At 41.2% G+C, this 24560-nt stretch overlaps 1 protein-coding gene across 1 annotated transcript in view; it reads right to left on the bottom strand.

Moving 5' to 3' along the window:
- Nucleotides 1-8217: 8217 nt before the first annotated feature.
- Nucleotides 8218-24560, bottom strand: part of SDHAF3 (succinate dehydrogenase complex assembly factor 3) — a 33362-nt gene continuing 17019 nt past the window's right edge. The window contains exon 2 of the mRNA XM_039549849.1: nt 8218-8992. Coding sequence (XP_039405783.1) covers nt 8789-8992 — 204 coding nt within the window. The 3' untranslated portion in view covers nt 8218-8788. The remainder of the gene's footprint in view (nt 8993-24560) is intronic.

The following is a 24560-nucleotide window of genomic DNA, read 5'->3' on the forward strand; positions in this document are numbered from 1 at the left end:
AGAGCGCATGAACTGTGGGGCTGGAGCAGTGGCTCTGGATAGGTGTAGTGGGTTGAACCTGAGCTGATGGACAGTCTTTTAGACTAATGACGCTTCTCACAATTTACACATGTAAACCACACAGAAAGGCAGGAATTGCCTTTTGTCCCGACTCGCCTGCTGGAAGGTGGGGGGGGTCCAAGCCTCCAGGCTCTGCCGGGCCAGGCCGGGGCCCCTGTCCCCCCCTCGTTTCCCAACGCTGCGGCACGGACCCTGGGTCGCTGGGGGGACTGTCCCAGAGCCGCAGGCAGCTCAAACCAGCCATGGACTGCTCACAGCTCAAACCAGCCATGGACTGCCACAGCTAAACCCAGCCATGGACTGCCACACAGCTAAACCCAGCCATGGACTGCTCACAGCTCAAACCAGCCATGGACTGCTCACAGCTCAAACCAGCCATGGACTGCCACAGCTAAACCCAGCCATGGACTGCTCACAGCTCAAACCAGCCATGGACTGCCACAGCTCAAACCAGCCATGGACTGCCACACAGCTAAACCCATCTGGTGCGGTTTCCTGGGACTGGCGGGTCCCTCTCCCCTCCATGCGGAGCCAGCGGAGCCAACAGGAGCCGGCGGAGCCTCCTGTCTGCAGCCAGCACACTTCGTGCTGAACTGAAGAGGACACCATGCAGCCAGCAGCACAAAGGGAGCGAGGCTTTCTCCAGCGTAAAGCCTGAACAAGGACACCCTTCAACATGGCAGCTTCAGAGTCAGAGAGAAAGGGAAAGTGAGTCCTGTGGGACGGAGCTGGAAATGGAGACGGGAGAAAAGAGGGCGGTGCCGCGATTCTCACGCGTAGCTTAAAAAACTTCTTGCATGCCGTGGTAAGAAACTGTAATACCACAAACTGTTTGTCTCTTTAATCCATTTGAAGTACATGGGGGAATGGAGAATTCACGTGTGGCCCGTGAAGATTGTGAAGAATGCCTATGCCAGGCTGTATAGAAGCAGTGAGAGGCTTTTAGAGACTTGTGAAAAAAAAAAGTCTTTGTGTTTAGGCCAAAGTAACTCATCCTTAATAAGATTAATAACCCCATGTGATAGCCTATGTTTGGCAGCGTGAAGGAACGGTGAGATTTTTTTCATGAAGAGATGTTTTACACCACAGATCGTTTCTTTCTGGGCAGGTCTGCTGTTAGTAGCAGTTTGGGAACCACGTGCAGCTGAAGAAAAACCTTTTTCCCTTAAGCATAAGAAAGAGACTTATCAAGAACTGCAACACTGACTAAAATCCCATGTTCTGTTATCCTTTGTGCAAGTTGAGTAAAAGGGAGAAAAGTGCTTGGGGGGGGGAGGGGTTTGCTTTAATTTCTTGTTATTTCTTCTTACTTTTAATTCTATTAGTAATAAAACTCTTATTTTATACTGCAACTGTTTAAGTTTTGTCCCTGCTTTGCTTTCTCCTAATTCTTATCTCACAGAAAAAAAATAAGTAAGTAATAGATATTTTGAACTAAACCACTACACTTAATTGGTGTTTCTGCCCAGTTTACAAACTGAACCCGCTACAATAGGGAACACCAAATCCTCCAAAGAATCTGCAACCAGAGGTTGCTCTTATGTTCAATGTGGCCCTCGCTCCTTTTCTAACTTCCTGCTAGTTCCTTCTCTGCAGAAAGAGATGGTCTTGACACACAAAAACTTTATTCCCTATTCCTGTCATCTTTGTTTTTCTTTGTGATACTGCTGAGAGGTCATTCAAATTGTAATCTCATGTCCCAGAGGTTTTGTCAGTGATATTTGCATGTTCCTTTTACTTTTTTCTTTTTGGCCTAAGATCAAGGAGATAGAAAACAGAACAAGTCATTGCTGCATAAACTCCAGTCTCCATAGCAACAATGAAAAATGTTTCCCTTCCTCGGTTTTACAATTCCAATCCTGTACTCTCACCTGAGGCTTGGGAGAGTGGCAAGAGGTTAAAATATTTCCTAGCTTACTTGTTCATTGCAGTTTTGAAAGCAGGCTACTGGGCTGAGTAGCATGGGCCAAATTAGGCCCAAAAGCTTTCCTGAGCTCTGGGGTATGAGGCAGGGGCTTGGGAAGGCTAGGTAGGAAGTACTGGATTTATCTCTGTAGGACTTGTATGCAGTAAAGCACACTGCTGTGACACAAACTGCCTATGGCAAAGAAAGCAATGGAGAAGGGAAAATGTTAACACTAAGCAGTGCCAGTCTTCCTCTGACCATTCCACCACTGTGGGATCAGGAAGCCAACACTGTACTAAATCCCTAGAAAATACGGGGCTGCGTTGCTATCTTTGCACCAAAACCAAAGTAATTGTCCCAGGTTACCGCCATGAACCTGCCACAGCTATGCAGAGTGCACGAGGCATGCAGGCAATGCTGCACTCCTGAGCACAGGGGAGCTGAGAGACATCCATGACCTGCAGTGGAAAAACTGAATTTTCCAGGACAACTGGGGAATTTTGAGCCTCAGGAAGACTGGACCCCACAGTCTGAGTCAGTGTCTGGCACCAAGACTTGTCTGTGGCTTTGGTGTTCTGTGTGATGGATCAGTGCTCAGCAGTGGCTCTCCAGAGGAAAGCACCTTAAAGTAACAAGAGATGCTTACAAGACTTATTTTTTAGTAAAGCCAGCTCTCCCTAAATCTTTTCTTCCCTGGCTGCCAGCCTCCTGGGCAGGGGGCTGCCAGTGAGCAGCAGGCAGGGGCTGCAGATATGCAGCTGTATGTGGCACGCTCCTGTCCACACCACAACAACGTGTCTGTCACATATCATTAGGCATCCGAGTCATTCATGGAGGTGTTGATTCCCCCTCTCTCACAGTCTGAGCTAAGTTCCCCCACATGAAATCAGCAACCAACAGCATGACTGGTGCTCTGCTGGCCAGTCTTTCTGGTGACCAGTGAGAGGACCTAACAGATTGGCATGAAACTGTGCCAGGGGAGACAGACTGGTAGACAGACCACTGGAAAAGCTGGAAGGACTCAGTATTGTCAAGGCTGTTCCCAGAGTAGAGCTGTGGCCACTGAAACTGCTGAAAATGTTCCTACCAAAGCCAGTGGTTTTGCAGCAGATGCATAACCTCCACAAACAAGAACAGATCATTTACAAGCACAAACATTATCACTTCAAACACCACTTAATTTGCACCAGTCTTCACAGCCAACTGCCTGATATGGCTCAATGGGAAAGACCTCTCTGTACACCATTGTCTTAGGTTACAATGTAAGATGCAACCAAAAGTATATATTCTATCACCATCTTCATAAGCTGTTAAAAGAGGTGGGGTAGTGTTCTTTATCTTCTCCACGAGTTAGCCCTGATAACACCCTCTGGGGATATCTTTGTTAATGGGTCATCAAGGTCTCCCAGAATGACTCATAAAATTACATCATCCCATAGTGACATGCCCCGCCCAGTGGGAGGAACCCGACATTCCTACCTGGATATAATCTGAGGTTTGGAACACCACAGGGGCACTACCACTGGATTTCCAGAGAAAAGAGCTCGATACTCACTACGGGACCTTGAGAGAAAGACCAGATCTTTCTACAGGACCACTGCTTTGACAAAACCACATCCATCACTCCAACAGGACTGCAGTCACCATTTAATCAGACTGCTACCACCACCCTGACTGGCAGGGTGTCAGGTCATATTCTGACTCTCTCAGTTAAAGCCAGTGTTTCTGTAATACTGCCTTTAACTTTCCTATTAAATTGTAGTTCTGACTTGGAATCTCCTGCTGTTTTGTTTTCAAACTAGTACAATCATTCTTCACTGTGAGGCAAGCACACCAAGCCTGGTCCAGCAACAGGACACAGAGCAGTAGGAAGTGGGTCAGGCAGTCCTGTTTATCAAACAAGCCCCCCAAGACCTGTGCTGCTGCATCTATACCCTCCTGCAGCGATATCATCCAACAGGAAGGATTTACCTTGAAACTCTCCACGAGGTCTGAAAATCAACAATTAAGCAGGATAGCACATAAAAACTTCTGCCCTAGAACGTGAGCTGTTTTTTACAGTGATTCAACTTTCACCCTACATCAAAGATACACAGACCCTCCATGGTCCCACTTGGGTAAATCAGTCTGCTAAGACATTCAGCCTTCCCTCTGCTATTAGTTTAGCTATAGAAAGTAGAAATTAAAATAGTTTATAACACGCAGGGAAAAGCATGTTTCCTTCACCAATTGTCCAATGTTTTTACCTAGAAGCCAATGAAAATCTGGCCACTGACTCATCAGTGAATAGTCAGCATCCCACAAGTACATATCCAAGAGGAAGAAATAGAATGTCCACTAATAACTCAAAAATAATGAAGTCCAAATAGCTAAGGAATAAAACTTTATAAATCCTACCTTCAATATATTACATTATTAATTTATTTTTAAGGAAGAAATATGTCCTAACAGATCTTGCCAGGCAGTCAGTTAAAAAAAACGTAAATCCACATCATAGGCATAATAAAACACTGAAAGAATGACATTTTATTTGTTCTTTTAAAGATGTATAACTTTGCATATCAAAACCGGTAGTTTTTAATGAAAGAGATTTCTGAAAATTCTTTACTTGTTGATAAGACTTCAGCTTGCAGCTTTTCCAGCCACTTAAAACTTCAGCTCCCTCCAACTCCTACCAGCTGCCAGGCAATCACATGAAGTGTTACCACAGGTAAGGCTCAGCCAAGCCAACCAATGAATTGTTTATCACTCTTTTCTAGCTCTAGAAGAGATCAACAAAATAAAATGGATCTTTCTTAATGGATAAGCTGGATGGAGAGAAGTCTTTTAAAGGTGGTAAAAGCTTTTCAGTGGCGAGTTGTGTAATAGCAATCCATCCAACACAGAGAACACAAGTCAAAACTTGGTACTCTTTTCTCAAGGGATCAGAGCTATTTTTCATTATAAGGTGAGTAGCATCTTTCTTTTCTAGGCAACTCTTGCCATTTGAAATGGCACACTGCTTGAAGTTTCGAAGTATTTTTGACAGATGCTTTCCTCTGTTCATTGTCCTTCAAACCAAGTGTAAAGTTACCCACAGAAGTATCCTGTACCTTAAAAAACCCCAAACATTAAAGAAACAGTATCTGTGTCAGTCTGTCTTTCTGTGGCCAAGATGAGAAGCCCATTGTTTTCCTCAACTTAACTGTCATTAACTACATTTGTAAATCAAAGAATTTTATTAATGCATTGCTGGCAACATGAAGCTTCTGTGGGGCCCAACACTGGCATAAGCCCTGCTCAGACCACAGCACTATCAGCACTGGCTGTCTTAAAGCCAGCACTCTTGAAAGATGATTCATTCCTGCAATGGAATTTTGGCTTTTGTGAGAATTGTTTCAAACAAGAACACAAATATTATACAAAATACAAACTACTGTTGGGAATGAAAGAAAAAAATTGTTTGATTTACTAGAAAAGGGGCTGTGGATGTAAAGATGATTACCCTCACCTCCAACTCCCTTTAGGTCTCATTATAAGCTTAAGTTTTTCATACCAAAAAGCAATTTTTCATTATTAATTAATTTAGCCTCTAAAAACCTAGGTGCACCCATGAGTAGACAGACGCAAAACAAGTATTTTAACTAGTTTCACTGAACTAACAACTTTCATTAAAGGTGTTGATAACAGTAACAGTGCTTTAAATTGCAGTATTTGAAATAAATTTGAAGCAACTTGGATATTGACTGGAAAGCAGGCACAGGTCTACTACCAATCAAGGACTGGAAACAAACTCTGTTGTCAAAACCCCAAAATTACTTTTGGTATAAAAGCCAAATATATTTAGTGATGGAATTACTGATTACATCTGATGGAAGTGCAACGGAATAAATCCTCATGCCCTAAACTCCAGAGTTGGATTACATTTTTACAGACTGTAAAACTAAAAAGAAAAATGGGAATGTGTGAATGGCAGTATCAGAGACAATTTTCAAGTTTCCTGTATGCTGTCTTGGTTTAATACTGGCCAAACTCCAGGCACCCATGAGAGCCGTTTGCTCACCCTCTCTCGCTTTCAGCAGAGGAGAGGGGAAAAAATTAACAAAGGGCTCATGAGCTGAGATGAGGATTGGGAGAAACACTCTAAGGGCAAAACAGGTTTAAATTTAAAGGTATAAAATAAATTTATTATTAACAGAGTCAGTGGAGGATAATGAGAAGTAAAGTAAGCCTTTAAAACACCTTTTTTCCCCCCAGCCCCTCCCTCCTTCCCACTGACAACGCAGGTAGACAGGGCGTGGGGGTTTGGTCAGTTCGTCATCTGAGATCTTTTTCAGTTCGCTCAAGGAGAGGAGTTTTTCTTCTGCTATGCTGTGGGGTCCCTCCCACAGGCAAAGAGTCTTCCCAGAACTGTTGGGGCATGGGTCAATTGTCCATGGGGTGCAGTCTTTTACAGATAGGCTGCTCTAGTTTGGAAGCAGGGGCCCTCTGTCTCTTTGGGTCTCCCACTGGATTATAGCTTTCTGTGGCATCCACTCACTCCGGCATGAGCACTTTTCCCACGGGCTGAGAGTGGATCTCTGCATCCCCCATGGACTCCACAGATAACAGGGGGACAGTTTTTTTCACCACAGCTTGCAGAGGAATCTCGGCTCCGATGCTTAGAGCACCTCCTCCCCTTCCTTCTCCACTGACCTTGGTGCTGCCATGTTGCTCTCTCTTATACGTCCTCACTTCCTCCTCTTCTCTATTTAGAAAAAAGCTGCTGCCCATAGGTACACTACTGCCAACAATTCCACTAATTCAAAGATTTTTGCAGCATCTCGCAGGGTGGAGAGGTTGATCTCGTCTAGGTTCCGTGTCAGGGAATGGCTTGCCATGTTTCCGCTGTCAGCCACACGGCCCCCACCACCACCGCGTGGGCACTGGGGGCCGCCGCGGCGCTGGCACTATTCAATGCCTCTCTTCACGCGGGGAACCGGGAGGGAGAAGCCGCCGCTGCCGCCCCTGCCCTTCTGCTGCGGCACAGCTGGCAAGGGGTGGCCAGGCAGGCAAGGCTCATCACAGGCCATGGCTGGGATGCCCCAGCAGCCGCGTCTCACCACCCCTGGAAAAAACTGCGCGCGTGCTGTTTTCATTTTCTTCTTAAATATGTCATCACAGAGGCATCACCAACCTCTCTCACTGGACCAGCAGCACATCCACCTTCAGAGCCATCAGAGATTGGCTCTGCTGGACACAGTGGAAGCTTCTAGCAGCTTCTCACAGAAGCCACCTCTGTGGCCCTCTCCCACTACCAAAAACCAGTCCGTGTCAAATCGACACAATGCACGTGACATTTGCTTCCCACTCTGATGCTGGGGCATCCTCGGTACGGAGCAGGCCAGGAGGGAACTGCCGTTCTCTCCAACCATGCCCCTGAAGCACCAAGAATCAGGACCTGTGAACAGCTCTGCAGTCTGGATGTCATCTCTGCCCTTCGATCCTGTTTGCATTGCGTGCTTGAAGCTACAGGATGTTCCTACTGCACACACAACAAAGCCTGTGGGTGCCAGAGGAAAACGCAGCAAAGCAACCTCGTGTTCCTCACACAGCAATCCTGCAAGTGAACTTTTAATAGAAATGCGCAACCTGCAGTCTACAAGCCCTTCGAAGAATTGGGAAGAGAGGTAAAGGAGAAAGAAAGAGGCTGCTCCCCAAATTGCTCCCCACTCTGTTAGATCCAGGAGCGCAGCTTTGGCAAACAGCATGTTGTTACAAATTGAGACAGATGGAAATGTGCTTCCTTGTCAAAGCTGTTATTCCCCAAGAGCAAAGAAATTTTGTCGTCTTGAACATGCTGTGGGAAACAGACAGGGAAAGGTCCAGAAATAGAACAAAACTAATAATATAAAACTAGGTTTGGAAGATGAAATGAAAGCTGTCTTTTGCACAGAAAGGTAAACCCCCTTTTTTTTAGTCCCAACAGTGTATGTTACAATAGGCACACATTGTCTTACTGCAGACTTAGCCTATTAGAAATAAATTACGAATGTTTGTCATACAGTATTATCAACAGGATAATTTCTGTGATTGAGTCATTTAAAAATTCTGGTCTATATAAAATATTGGATAATATGGGATACCAAGTTTTTTAAGAACCTTTGAATTCAAACTACAGCACAACCCATTTGTGAAAGGTTTTTAAAAATTTTAGATACTAACAATAATCTGAATCTAGCTTGGGAAAAAAAAAGCAGAATTTTCTGCATAAGATAGTGATTCAAGGTTCATTTAATAATGAGCTACATCTTTTATTTTAAAGTCAATTTCACAATAAAGCTCAAGAAGAAAACCAACTTCCAATTTCACCAACAGTATATTTTTCTAATACTGCTCATTTCTTTCCATGAAAACAAACCCACTCTGGTACCATTCCTTTGTCTACTGAATCCTCAGCCCAGAAAATAAATGCTAATTGCATCTTTTCCATTAAGGAAGATGATGACAAACAAATAGAAAGATGTTTTGCTCTTTAGGTGCCAAGATTACAAAACAAGAAACCCCAAAACTAACAACTTTCTATTTTAAAAATGTCAATTTACTTCTCCCAAATTCTTTCAGCCTTCAGCACCCATTAGGAGGAAAAAAAAAGAAGAGAAAACAAAAATAATGCAATTAACATAAAAGTGTTGTGATTATTCCATTTTTTCATTTATTCTTGCACAGAAAGCCAAACACATCCATTTCAGACAAGTTATAGCATAGCTGCATCCATTATCTCAGAGAAACCACATTCAAGTACAACTGGAAAAAGCAGTTTCAAAATGCTTCTATATGCATTAAAATAATTTTTTTAATCCTTTAGGTTTTGTATTCCGAGTCTTTAGAAATGGTGATTTTTTTATTAGGTTTGGTAGCCTCGTCCATCAGTTCCTTCAGCTGCCCAATCTGTTCATCACGGAAGTCATTAAGTTTTTCTTCTGTGAGCTGAATTCCATATACAGCCTTTTCTCTCACGTTTTGTTTGTCCTCATTAATTTGTTGCTGGATCAGTGCTGCATAGTTCTATTGAGAAAGAAATATAAAGGTCACAAAACTGACAAATGCAAGATTCAGGTCAACTTTTTTTAATAGCATTTTACTGTAATAACATACTCCTACACAATCTCCCACAACAGTCTATTAATCATTAACAAATGACTAAAACAAATTACAGTTTTTATAAGAAAGAAACGTTATTAAAGCAATTCTACAGTCAATTTTATGTAGCTAGTTTAAAATGCATATATGTACGGATTAATGTCCTATCCTATACTACTACTGAAAACAAAACAAAATTTAATTATAGATCTAATATATTTATTAAAATAATCTCTCCTATCTATCAGGATATCAATAGGATACACTTTGTAAACTGATACATCCAAAAAAGTATTATTCTTGAACAAATGTATTAGAAAAAGCATTCTACAATTAGACACTGTCATAGGTTAGCAAGCATAGTCCTGGAAGGGATGTCCTTGCTAAGGGGTGCTTACACTTTCCTCTGGGACCTGACAGAACCTATCAGCTGGCCAGTTTGAATATGGACAATTCTCTAAGCCACTTAAGTTGTGACCCCTCTGTGATCCACACTTAAGAACAGTAAACCCCAAGGCAGACTCTCTCTCTCGTTTCCGGCGCTGGGACAGGTGGCTGCGGGCCCCGTGGGGGGGCCAGTGGGCCCAGCCAGGCCCTGCTTGGGCCAGGCCGGGCCAGGCCACGGCCATCCTGGAGCCGATGGGCCCTGTTCCACCCGTGGACACCCCCCCCCCCCCCCCCCAGCCCTGCTATGGGCAGCCGGAGCGGCTTGGCTCCCCCCCTCTCCACTGCAATAAGCAAAATTCCAGCTGCAAGGCCGAGGTGAGATTAACCCTTTTACTGCTGTGAAGAGCTGAAAACCTGAAAGAAGAGAAAGAGGAGATGCTTAAAGCTGAAATTCTGTTGTGAAGCTATGATATATCAGAGTACCCGTTGTAATTTCATGAAGATATGGGGGGTGGAGTGTTCAACTCATGCCTGTTAGCAAAAGCACCTGCGCTGAGATTGGCAGATGCTGACGCAGCTGTAATTTCATGAGAAGTTTGGACAGGGAGAGATGGACCAGACGAGGACTTTTGCTCCAAACGGGAAAGGAGAAAACCTCAGTTCCTAGAGATGCTCCCAGAGATAATCCTAAAGATGAAGATGAAGAAGACCCTTTGCTCCCAGGGAAGGAGAAGGGCCTCTGTTCTTAGAGATGAAATGCTCCCAGAGATGGGTGAAAAGAACTTTTGTTTCTGAACGGCTCAACCTTAAAATTGTACCCCAAAAACCTTGTGGGAAAAGCTGCAAGTTGGGGGAAGGGACTCACATGTGAGCAGAGAGACTCCTCTTCCTAAATGGACTGAACAAAGTTATTTGAAAGTGGGCGGCTGTCGCGTTGTGATAATGTGTTCATAGCATGAGCAAGAGAGACTCCTCTTCCTAAATGGACTGAACAAGGTTATTATGGAAGTGGTAAACAGACTGAACATCTTAAGGGTTGTCTTTTTACATTGTCAGTAGGAGAAAGGAGGAAGGTGGGGGGAGGAGGAAAGTTCTGAAGGTGTGGTATGATATTTTTTTCTTCTTTTAGGTCTGTTAATAAACTTCTTTATATTCTTTCAAGTTTGGTGCCTGCTTTGCGTTTCTCCTAATTCTTATCTCACAGAAGATAAACATTAATGAGTATCTTAGACCAAACCACTACACTAAATTAGTGTTTCTGCCCAGTTAGAAACCCAACCCGCTACAGACACATGCCCTGAAGCCTTTCTGCCTAACCACTCTCTGCTTTTCTCAGAACTGGTAAGGTCATTTGCATCCATCCTGGACTATTCCAAGGGCAGTAGAAATTCAGTAACTGTGAGACTTCTGTCATTCTTCCAATTTTTTGGAAGAAATTAGTTAACAAAACTAAAAATTAGAGGAGAGTAAGAAGGGGCTTAAAGGACATATACCTACTTCATATACTCATTCCCAAAGGAAAAGAAGAAAAGGATAACCCCCTTCCCACACTGTTTTGAACATATTTAAGTCTGTTCAGACTTACCTACAATCCTGTTATAACAGAAATCATTTGGCCCACATTTACTTAGATAACAGCATTTATGTCGGTGGACACGGGACACAGTCAGTGTGTATTACAGCAATACCAGGCTGAGCACCACAAGAAAAGCAAAACTTTCTCAAGGGCAGAAATGCAAGTGGCCAATGGGTCACACTGGTAATGAGGGCACAGATGGAAAATTGCTTTCTCACCACTTTGGAGCAATCTTTGACCATTATGACTTCTCTAAATTACAACACTCAAGGTTCTGCAAGGAGGGCAGCTCTGCAAAATTAATTCTGCTGGCGGTGCTACCCTTGACACTGCTGTGCCCAAGGTCCCCGCACACTCCCCAGCTCCCTTTGCCCAGCACCAGCCCCACTGCAGCAGCTCTCAAAAAGCTGTAATGAGTGAATTCAAAAGCCTCGTGGTCGGTGTACTTAGCGAAGTCAGTCAACCTACTCAGATGTTTAAAAGTTAAGTACATGTTTAAACACCAGGTTGGAAGGGAGCCTAAACTTATATTTTTCTTAAGAGGTACTTAAAAACAAACTCCACAATTAAGAAATTAATTTCAAAAGCTAATTTTTAATTGGAAAAAATACAGGCTTCTCTTCAATATGGTATCCTTTAAAGTACCTTTAAGTTTGAAGCACAACTCTGAATACAACGTAAGAAACTGAACTTAAAAAACCTATTTTCTGAATATTAAAAATGATGACTGTTCTCTGGTAACCTTTTTTTAAGAAAGGATTAAATATCAAGGGTATTCAAAAGCACAGCATTACAGCAATGAGATATAAGCATTAATTCCCAATTTTCAGCTAAAAAACCCCTTTTTTTAGTTGCATAGTGAACTCTTAATCTGATTACCAGCAGAGTAACTAAAGCCACTACTTCAGCTGTATGTCTAATAATTCCAGAGAAGTGGGCTAGAAGAAAGAAAAATGAGCCCGTGATAAAATTTCAAAATGACACCATTTGCTAACATAAATACATTACATTGTTAATGGACCATGTGAAGCCTCACTGAAGTCAGCAGGATCTTTCCAGCCCTGTTGCCTTAATTCATGGCTATTTAAAGAAAACAGATAGCTAAAACAAACTGGGGCAAACAAACCAGACTCTGAACCAAACTGATTCTTCAAGGTTCTTCCCAACATCACCTCTCCTGCTTTTACATTAAATAGGCATTCAGGAAGAGTGACACCACAGTTAATTCCCATGGTAAACCTATACCTCAGTGGTATTACCTCATGGTAGAGTTGGCGTAGGGTTTAAAAGGAACTAAATAGTTTTTTTCCCAATGATTGAACAATCAAATGGTAATGACAATAAAAAATTATAATGGGTTAATTCTTCAACTTTGCGATTTACAGAATTTCTTACCAAGGCAGATGGACAAATGTGATCTCTGAAGCTATTAGCAAACCAGTAACACACTGACAGTGACACATCAATTATTCCACCTAATTCTATTTTATTCTATCTTCACACTTCTGCACAGAACAATCCAGTCAGCACTGGCTCTGGACCAGGGAACAAAAAACAAAACAAAAAAAAACCAAACCAAACCAAAACACCAGCAAACAAACAAACAAACAAAAAAAACCCAAACACCTAACAAACCCACATAAAAAAAAACCCCCAAAACCAAACCAACAAACCCCAGACCACTCTCATTATACCAAACAACATTTACAGCATGTAATTCAGAAACAACACTGAAAGCAAGCAATGCAAAACTCTTCACATCTTATCAAGAGATCTGACTGAACATACAAACCCCAAAAACCCCTCCATGCAATGTCCTAACAGTGTAGGTTCCACAGCAGGAGAAAAGTCCTCCCCACTGCTAATAACAACCACCTGGGAGCAGCCTGCAGCTATCGCTGCAGGCATGAGCTCTGGTACCAAGTACTCCTGCACCCTCACAGAGCCAGGCTCAACATACACAAGGATGGCAGAGGGACACAGGAGCTCTCCTCTCTGGCAGTTTTTTAGGTTGGTTGGTTGCTTCTTTGGAAGTAGCTCTTAACTGCAATGATCTTCTGCCTGCACCAGCTGTACACTTCCTGAACCTTTACATGAAAAAAGCAAGCAAAACCCAAACCACCAGCTGAATGGTAAAAGTTTTTCCCCCTTGTATGTGACTGCCATCAGAAACAGAGGATCAGAATCAAGTTCAAGCCTCAACAACCTCTCTTGACCATTTACCATCAAAAGATGGCTGCTTTATTCTGTATTAAATGCCAGCCTGCTGTCCATCCGTATCACAGACGCCCTCCTCATCTTAAAGGAGGCCCAAGGTAACAGTCCCAAGGCGCAGACTGGTCACGTCACTGCACTGCCATCAGTGTGTGCAACCGCAGAGACACCCCAAACTCTCCGTATCACCAGTGCAGAGACAGATCCCTCACCTGAAAGGTTTGATGTACTCCTCACAGGTGATGGTTCTGCCTCAGATCACTGCCATCTACAGCATGCATGCTGAACCCAAGCATCAGGCTCTCTTAAAATCCTACGGTATGATTAAATGCTTGAACCTTTAAATGATTTATACAAAAAATAGGTGAGTGTTTGCTATAATCAATAACCTTAGGGTTTTTTTGTTTAAATTCACTAAGTGAAGCAAATACAAAGTTCTCCTCTGCTCTCACAGAATGCAAAAATTCATTAAAAGGGCAAGGGGATGGGTAACATTTGAGGTTTAAAATATCACACATAATTGCCAGAGATCTGCCGGAATGAACCACGCTTCTCATAGAGATATGATGGAACTCCCTTTATTCTATTGTCAGTCCCATAGTTATACCCTAATTCCCCTAGCACACATAAGCAAGCTCCATACTATTGGGTTACAGCTACTGTTCACGCGGCCTTTAATAGCAAGCGATTGGTTACAAATGAATATGCACGCGACTAAGTAACATAAGTCTTTCTCTTTCTATGGTTAGCATCCCCCTCCCCAACATCCTGTTGCTTGCCACATCAGCATTGCTCCTCTCTGTCTTCCCTAGTCAAGGACAGTTCACTAATATAGCTTGGATTGTGCATATATACATGTCCCTGTTCACTCAGCCATTTCTCTACACACATTACAGAAAGAGCATCAGCTTTCTTGTTTTCCAAGTTGAGAAAGGATTAAATAGAAAAATAAGAGCAAAAAATCACACAACCAAAAGCCCCACTCCCTGACTGCCAGATATATAGACTCCTACCAGGTCTAGTCCACACTGACACACATTATATGCTAACACAAAGTGCTGATAGACATTTATGATTTAACCATAAAATTAAATGGGTTAAGAGTCCATTTTCTCATTTTCACTGGAAAGAACAGCAATCATAATTTTTATTTTCTCTGGCATCCTCCTAAACATGTACAATGCTACATTTTAGAAAATTGCTCCAAAAATCTCAGGAAGATACGTCTGTTCACAGTACTACCTGCACAATTCACTTTCTAGTCAGATTTTCTCTCTAAAAAAGGTCTAAAATTTTTATCTCCTTTATGCAGTTGAAGTATAAAGCTGAAGTATTGATCCATTCCAAAAAGACTATCTCCACTTGCAGCCAAACTAATGACAGCACTGATAAAAAACATTACTGTGGCAAGATCAGAAAACGCTACTCTTGAGATGTATTAAACAAACAGGGCACAGTCAGGCACTAGAAAAATGCTATCCGATTACTTTAAATTTATTTTTCTCAGGGTGACATAAAAAAAAAAATTAGCATGGCCTGACAGGCCACCCTCATTGCTCCCTGGAAGTTAATTTCAAATTGCAGCATTTTAAGAGTTTGTGCTGCTACTCAGAGCAAAATCAAACACATGCTGCTAAGGGTGGCAGCATGAAGAAACAGCTGTGAATGAACAGCACAGCAAGGAGCAACGTGTTCTTATTACTGTGCAGAGATATGTTGAATCGATTATTTCATACTCATTCAGACAGAATTCTGCAAATTATTTACTATATTTTTTACTGCAAAACTGTTTTGATGTTAGACCGATAATCAGAAAAAGATACGTTATTACAGGAGTGATTTTTAAATGGGCGCTACACCCCATGAAATTTCAGAGTATCTCCATACATTTTACCTGAAGCTGCAAGTATAGTTAGAAATGCAGTAATAAACCCAGGAAAATTATACCACATTTAAGCTCAGCTTAATACACCACTACAGCAAATATTTTCATGCACTCACGTACACATTAACCCATAACAATCTATATTTCACCAGATAAGACCACTTAAAATAGCCCTAAACATTTTAAAAATTGCATAAAATACAATTACTGCCAAATTAATTAACCTATGTGAATAAACAGCTATGTAAAGTCACACATCCTGAGCAATGTATTATCGATTTCAAAATTTAAATTTCAAATTACCTTTAGTTTTGTAAAGGTCACACCATTAACACCTAAAAAAAGAAAAATCAATATACTACAAAGGGTTCTGAGTAAGCCTTCCCCCTGCTTTTGAAAATACCCATCCAATGGTATTTGAATGATACCAGGTAATGACATATGAGAGCATTAGAAGAGTTTCTTATGTGAATAATTAAAATAGTAATTGCTGGGGAAAAGGCAACATAATGAAGAATCAAGACTTTCACTGAGGTAGCCAGCACAGCAGAGCACCTCCAAGGAATAAAGATGTCCAGCTCCTACTGCAAGTCTTGATAGAAAGTGAAAAAACAACTTTCTCCTGAGGCATTTGAATCACCTCAGCATCCATCATATGCATAACAACACACCAAGCATATACAAGAAAGAAACAGAGACAAGCTTATTTATGACAGAAACCAGTGTTTTTCTTCATGTTTTCTTGTTCTAGCTTCTCCTTCATTAACAGCATCAGAGCACACAGTCTTTCAGCATCATCTTTAATATCTACTAAGGGAGGCAGAGTTGTGCAAAGTAACACAAGTTTTCTGGCTTCAAAACCCAGCACTAACATGTTGAAGAAAGCCATACAGGAGCCTTCAGAGAGCAGTTTGGGCTAAGGTGGCCAGTGCTGCTAAGTCAGAAACCTGGGATGGTGCTGCAGCCCACAAAGGCTCTAACAACAGAGGTAAGTGACAAAATGATGTCCATGTCCTCTGCTTACCACTGCTTATCCTGAGGTATTGCTTAAATAATATTCCAGTCCTCCTTGGATTCACACACAAACCTTTGTCGTTCAAACTGAACACACTGCAAACACAAGCTCTTTGGCTTGAGTGAAGCACCAAGGTAGCTAACGGCCAGGATACCTGTGGCTATGCTTCAGGCTACAGACATAATTAGCTCTCCTGCTGAATGATTCATCTGTATCTCATGAAAGCAATTTGGTTATAAATGCTGCTGTTCACAGACCTGTTTACCACCTTCTGACAGCTCTTAGATGTAAAGAATAAGATGCCTTAAACAAGCTACAGAATCTGTCACATTTCAAATTTCAGCCACCCTTGATATTGTCCATTTATAATAAAAGTTTCAATTAAGCAGAAGTTAGGATACAACATATTAAATAAGTATGTTTTATTCATATACATTTTACTCACAAACACTTAAAAACTAGACTGAGTAGCTTAAGTCCTAAGAACACTACGAAGAAACTTAAAATGCCTATAAACAAGAATCAGAAAAGGTATCAAATAGAGTACTTTATTTTTATTAATGCTGAAACATTACTCATTCTTATTTAAAAAAAAAAAGCACTCTTTTCAGAAATTAAAGGAAAGCACATTTTCATATAAAATTTTGAGAACTTCAGATTACATGTAAGAACAAAATAAAAAAAATTTAAAGCATTTTTTTCAAATCCAGCAAGTGAAAAATGTGTTCCCCCCAGGAGGAGTTCCCTGTTCCTCCCCTGTGCACCACTGCCTTTTGAGCAGGGCAGTTGAAGAATCCCCAAAGAGAAAAACTTCCAAAAATGGGGCTACATCAGAGTTGGTAACTCACAGTCACTGTCCCTGCCCCTCTGCTGAAGCAGCCACTACAGTCACACTCCAGAAAATGAAGGAAACACAGGAACAGCAGAGCAGCACACAGGTTTTATTAAGCAAATGCAAGACACAAAAGGTACAAAATTGACACGGTTTGCCAGATGGCAGACTGGTTTCTTGAGTAGCCTTTGAGATGATGAGTATGGAGAATCCATCTCACTACCAGATACATCTCCAACTCCCCAAAAAATTATACAGATGAAACAAAATCCTCCCTTTTCTAACAAACACACCCAATTGTAATTTATGAGAAGCTCTAAAACAAGTTGTGTGAAGAGCAGCTTGGATAAGCTATTTTGTATTTCAGTCATTAGATGGAAAGATTTGCACAGGTCATTTCAAGCCAAGTCATGCGCTTGCAATGGGACTGCCTACACCTAAATATCACGTGCCTAAGTGAAGCTAGAGATGTAGCTTGTCCCTCTGCTGGGCATTGGAGAGAGAAACTTCTGTCTTAAACATGATGTGATGACTGGATACACTGTTCTCCAGAGATGCGGGTCTCATTACTGAGAAAGCTACTACATGTCTCTGCATCTCTGGCTGTAAATGACTGTATTTAACCAACTTCCTTGCTTATGGTAAAAGGAAATGTTCATTAGTTATTTTGTTTTGTGCTTTTTAATTACAAAAGGCAACAAAAATACCATTTCTCCTTGATTGATTCTACAATCTTTCCCCTGGAATTTGTTTTATCTTTTTCTAATGCTGCTGATACCAGACTTGGCAACATCCTGAAGTGAAACACATGAGAGAAAAAAACTGCACTTCCTCTTTATCCTTATAACTAACTTTGAATTATGCATAATTTCATTTCTGGGGATGAAAGACCATGTCACCATTTCTAATTACAATGCACAGAGGTAAAACAGATTTCTCCAGGACTACATCTCTGTATCATAAAGAATAGGAACAAGAAAACATCGAAGTTTACTGTTAATCTGAAAGGAAAAGCCATGAGAACTTCAACAATATCAGGTTTTCCTAGGATATTCAAGAAGGATGTTAGAGTCTCTGACTATCAACCAGTTTCAGGGAACTGATCACAGTAACACAATGATGCACATACTGTAACTACACAGAATTGTTACCATAAGGGGTTTGGGTTTTTTTTTTTTCAGTTGCTTGCTTGTTTGCAGGTTGGGAGCAAAGAATGAAAAATTGTTCCACTAAAATGGAGTCAGGGAATATAATTATGTAATACTTAGTAATCAGCAGGGAGAATTATTATTTGATCAGGAAGGTATAAAATGGACTGCTTTTTCTGAATACAGTTAACTAATATTGTTAAACTGGAAGAAATGACATTTATTTAGAAGAATATGAAAAAAGCTCAAGGACTAACTCAGCTTTTTTTTGTAGCTTAAATAACATGTTATTTCAATGTCCTTTAAGATTTATGAGATCATAATTTGAGGTGAAAATGGGAAGTTTATGGCCTGGCCATCAAGGTAAACATATATAAATGCTATTACATCCAAAATGGAACACAACACTATTAGAATACATCAGAGTGACTACTGTCATTTGTGGAAAAACAAGCTGTGATTATTTATTTCTTCCTGGGTGCAGAATACTTACACCCCTACTGTACATTGGGGCCAATATACAGGTCACTAAAAGCTTTTCGCATCATCTGGTAACAACCATAGTCTTTAAGATTCTCTCCACTTAGGCAATAAGCTTCATCTCAGGCCTTATATAGAAAGCTTGATCTTATTCTAGGGAATACAGAAGTTAAAAAAACCTGGAACATACTTGAACATTTAAGCAAAAATAAAATGGCCAATTAAGTTCTGGAAAGAGAGATCAATCTGAAATGTGGGTGCAGCACAAGAAATGAAGCAGGAGGAAGAGATGGGAGGTAGAATGAAAGAAATGGTCACACAATTGGGTTCCAATGGCTAAACAAGATCTTTCCATGATTCTCTATCCTTGGACAGGTTGTATCATTCAAAGTGTGAGTTCCACTGAAAAAAACAGTTCTTTTATGAGAGACTTTAAAAAATATTCTCCTCTGAAGTACGTATCAGTATTTGAAAGCCTTTTAAATTGGTAATGGAGACAAAAATATTTGAAAGAGAACTATATTAAAAACTCCACTAAAAAACTTACTAAATGTAACAATTTAAGAACAAAACATGGAAAATTATTCAGTCTGGACCTTCATCTGTAAAAATTAGGAAATTACACTGTTGCTAGTACCAAACTATCAGACTGCTGTGAATGGACAAATAATCTACAGACCAGGAAAATTAAATTTCAAGAACATTATTTCATATTTTCATACAAATCCTAATAAAACCCCAGCAATTTGAAAGATAGTTATTTCTTGACTCAGTTTCTATTTTACTTTGGCATTTTATGTTGTGCATGGCAGCTCTTTGGCTAACAAAAAAGCTTTTCTCTGCACTTTTGTCTACAGCTGATGTTTCGTCTGGCAAATATTATGCTATAATCTCACAGAACATCCAAGGATTTATCACATGCTGTTAATTTCAAACAAGGCAAGGGAAAAGACTGGAAACCATAGTATCAGTTTGTTTTTAGGAATTTCACTTCTAACGCATCAGTTACACTGTAATATTTCTATTTAAACATTAAGCTAGGAAATCTTGGCCAAGTGTTTCACTGCAGATAATTCCCAGACAAATATCAACACTAAGTACAGGCATTTTACCTAAAAAAACCACTAAAGACTGTTTTAGCAACATAAGCACACAACTATAATTAAAGTTCACAATGCAAACATCACTTACAGACTCCTGTATCAATTCTTTAAATAGAGGATAGGCATCTTAAATCTGCAGTTATTTCTTTAAGAAGTATTACTTCTAGATTTTCAAGGAAGATGATGATTTCACATCTAGATATTCACAAAAGGAAAATAAAGCCTGTTTCCAAGACAACCACATTACTTGCCAGGCCACTAGATACTAACATGCAGAAGATTATATATCCCAGATGATAACACTTCAAAGACTTCCATGCATGTTCTTCTAATGATGCATTTAAAGTGCACATATATATCCAAAGGAGATCTGGCATTCTTATTTTCCCATTGCACACATTTCTATATGCTCATTAGAAACAAAAACTAACACAGCAACGAAGAAAATCTCAAGTATAAACAAAAAATTAATCCACTAAAATAGGCATCTCACATTTATTTCTGTGACACCGCAAATAACCTTTCTGCCGAGGGTGCGCTGAATTTTTTACTTCAATGGAGCTGTAGAAGAAATACGTGCTTGAATGAATTAAGCAAACATTATGGACAATATTTAATAAACATACAAAAAGGTCATTAGTGTAGAAGTCAGATTCACCCCTTAGGACAAACAGACAGAAACTTCTCCAGTTCTAAATGAACACAGTCAACGTTACCAATTCCAATACAATAAATAGGATACTAATTTAGCAAAGCAAATTTGGCATCAGAAAACACTGAATCAGAGGCTGATTTTTTTGGCCAGTATTACCATGGTCCCTCCAGCAACAGGGGAGAGAGACAAGCCCTACGTCAGTGCTTGTGGAGGCATTTAAAACAGACAAACAAGGAGTCATGGAAGTTTATCTAACTGTGTCTTGGGGTGACCTTATGATGTGTATCCGATATCGCTGCCTATGCCCAGAAATTAATTTTTGTGTCTTTCTATGCCTCTAAACTGAGCCTGAGAGGGGGAAGGAAAAAACTGAGCAAAACTTTTTCAAAGCAGTTTGCAGCTTGTTGAAGGTCACACAGAGACAGCAGGTTTTTTTCCCCAGCTGGGGCAGGGAAGCGAGGAAGCACCCGGCTTGCTGCTTTCCAGTCAGCTTTTGGCCAGTTGTTTCAGTTTCTTGTTCTCCGGAGAGAGACTGAGAGTTGGGCTTTGTTTTTCCTTCCCTGGAATTCTGGATTTTCTCCCTTTTCTACTGGACTGCTTTTAACCTCAGGGCACATCGGGAGGACTTTCCACCGGGCACAGAGGGCCTGGCCCTGGGCCAAGCCCCAGCTCCGAGGAGACCAAAGGGAGGACTCTAACACTTTCCCAGGTTTTTCCTCCACAGCGAAAGATTTTATTATTTAGCATTATTTTCCTTTTCCCGTGTGTTTGGTAAATAAATAGTTTTATCTCCTTCACTTTCCTTCGAGGAAAATTTATTTTTTCCCGAATCTGGTGGGGGAGGGGTGGTTGTGCCTTCTCTCAGAGGATATATTTCTAAATTTGGCCAAACTGGAACAAACTGCTTCTTCAAGAAGACAAAAACATTTTGAGGTGTGCTCTTTACAGAGCACTACCTAGGGGACTGACCATCAATAAAAGAAAGCCTACTCACAGGCAGACTCATGATTTTAAAAATTTTAAAAATACTGCCACTGGGAAACACAGGTGAATTCTTATAAGGATGTTACTTATCTAAGTATGACATTTAGTCTGGAACTTATGAAGGTCCTACTCTATAAAAATAAATCAGTGTATTTGGCCACAGTAATTTGGCTGCAATTCAGTTCTTCTTACTTTTAAATAGCAGCAATGAGACATCTCTTTGAAAAGAAATGCAAATTGATATAACTGACATTTTCCTTAAGACAACTAACAATATGCTGGTCTATATTGGTAAACTCACTCTGTGGAAAAAAAGCTTGTTACTGCAATTAACATTTACTTCACAGTACTTAATAAAAGGCAAAAAAGGTTAACTTATTATTCTCTGTGCTAGACCTAGTGCAAATTTTTTAAGTTCTTGTTGCTGCAGCAAAATGTGTTAAATGATGTTCAAGTTTTAGACCACACATATGCTTTGTATACACATACACCTCCCTCTGTGTATTGGTTTGGCACAGCCTGGTTTTAGGTAGCAGGGGCGCCACAAAAACGGCTCCTGTGAGGAAGCTGCAGGAAGCTTCCCACCATGTTTGGCAGAGCCAGTGGCTGATGGTTCTAAAGACAGACATGCTGCTGGCCAATGAGAGAGGTTGGTAATGCCTCTGTGGTGACATATTTAAGAAGAAAATCAAAACAAAGTCACAAGATTTTGGATTCTAGTCAGAGAAGAGAAGGAGGTGAGAACATGTGAGGGACAACAACATGGTGACGCCCAGGTCAATGGAGAAGGAGGGGCAGGAGGTGCTCCAGGTGCTGGAGCCGATATTCCTCTGCAGGCCGTGGTGCAGACCATGGTGAAGCAGGTTGTCCCCCTGCAGCCCATGGGTCCATGGGGACTGCAGAGATCCACCCACAGCCTGTGGGGGAGGTGCCCATGCTGGAGTGGGTGGATGCCTGGAGGAGGCTGTGATCCACTGATCTCCGGTGGAGAGAGGGCTCTGCTTCCAGGCTGGAGCAGCCTGTCCTTGGAGCACTGCACCCCGCAGAAGAGAGACCCATGGCGCAGCAGTTTGGGAGGGCTGTGTGCCCGTGGGAGGGGCTCACGCTGCAGCAGGGGCGGTGGGGCTGCTGCTCGTGAGAGGGGACCCACGCCGGGAAAGTTCAGGGAGAACTGTCTCCTGTGGGAGGGACCCCACGGCCCCACAGGGGAACACTCCTCTCCTGGAGCAGCAGAAGGAAATCTCAGTGATGGACTGGCCAAACCCCCACGCCCTGTCTCCCTGCGCTGTCGGTGGGAGGGAGGGAGGGGCTGAGGGGGGAAGGTGTTCTAAGGGCTTATTTTACTTCTCATTATCCTCCTCTGATTCTGTTAATAATAAATTCACTTTGCCTCTTTTGCCCTTGAAGTGTTTCTCTCGGTCCTTACCTCACTCATGAAGCCTTTGTTAATTTTTTTTCCCTTTTCCCTCCTCTTCCCAGCTGTGGCAGGGGAGGGTGAGCAAGCAGCTCTTGTGGGTGCCTGGCATTGGGCCAGGGTCAAACCATGACACTCTTTCAAATGAAATTAATAGCATACATTGTTTAAAAAGTCTTCCATATCCTCCAAGCAACAGAATAAATCACAGCATTTCCTTCATCTTTAGTTTTACTGCTCTAAAAATTACAACATAAAGTTCCTTACTCTGTTCTAGTTTCCTAAAATGTTGTGATATAAGACAATATGTAGCCAGAAAGTCCTCTGGCATAACTGCAGACAAAGATGCTCAGAGAAACCAAAAGTTCCCATTCTAAACATAATTCTAAAACTGTGCTTATTCTTTAGGCAGTTTCTTAAGGTAAAAAACTCTAAAGCCTACAAATCTATGTATCTTACTTAGCAAGGGTCTTTTAACTTGCAGATTTTTATATAATTTCTGAACTACTTCAGAACTAGCCACAGAAGTTAACCAAAGAAAACAAATGTGTCATCAGTGTGGTCAAGAGCTGCTAAAAGGGAGCGTGAATCTTTATGCTACTGCATCAGAACCCTCAAATCCGAAAAACCAAAAAACTTCTGTAATCATCTGCAAGTCACTATCTGTTTATCCAACAGCTCTGACATTTAAGAGGATTTTTATAGTGTCTGTCACAATACAGCAAGTGAATGCTGCACTGTCACAGAAGACTGGAGGGATTAAGCAGATAATGAAAAAGGAAAATTCAGTCATCTGCTAAACAAGTTTCAAAATTCAATAAAGTACTGTAGACACAGCTAATCGGAACGTACTTCTGAAAAAAAACCATCAAATATTCTGTACTGTTCTTGGGGAGATCAAATACATATCAAACTCAAGCCTCCGCATGTTCTCCTGTAATCTCTATACAACAAATACTTTAAAATTAACTCACCTGTATCTTGTTCTATTTTTTTTCTTTCTTTTTCCTGCTATTGCCACAGGTTTTCCAGCTATTAAAGGGGGCTTGCTTTCAATTAGCAAATGACAGGGAAAATAGGATAGGGGAAAAATAAAGGGATGGAAATTAAGTATGTCAAATAGCTTAGACCTGTATGTACTTCATTTTTAAGTGAACACTCAGTTAACAAAGCTCTAAGATTTTACAGCAAAAATCCAGACTGCCTACGTATTCCTAAAAATTTTCACCCACCTAGAACCTCTATTTTTTCCTCTGCACAAAAACAGGCTGTCCAGTCCCAAGCAAACAGGTATGTGTTGAACTGGAACAGAAATTAATTTACCTCAATACTTTAAAGGGAAAGCATGCAAAAACACCAGAACCGGGAAAATATGAGGGCAACCTTTCAGAAATGGGGATGCACCACATTAAGATTGGTCAGGCAAGCTCAGCTCTGTGCTCTGGCTGCCAGCCTCACAGGTGCTTCCACAGCCAAGTGCCATGGTCTTCACTTAGAGGCAAAGACAGCATTAACATTTGGAGCAGAAGCAGCCTGCCTGTGGCAAAGACAGCGCAAATGGGAAGTGTCACATGCTAGTTCTATGTCCAGAAGTCCCATGATAAACTGCCTCTGCTCTAAGTGGTACCATTTAAACATTTTGGTATGGTGCACCCCCATCTGTTCAGCTGCTCTCTCCACCCTAATACCATGATACTCCTATCATTAGCATCAGTGTCAAACCACTGCACCGTTTGTTTATACTGACTAAAGAACCAAGTTCTTTTTCTACTGTATATGATCAGGAAGAGTTTTCAAATC

This window comes from Corvus cornix, chromosome 2 (assembly GCF_000738735.6).
Source record: "Corvus cornix cornix isolate S_Up_H32 chromosome 2, ASM73873v5, whole genome shotgun sequence".
Lineage (NCBI taxonomy): Eukaryota > Metazoa > Chordata > Aves > Passeriformes > Corvidae > Corvus > Corvus cornix.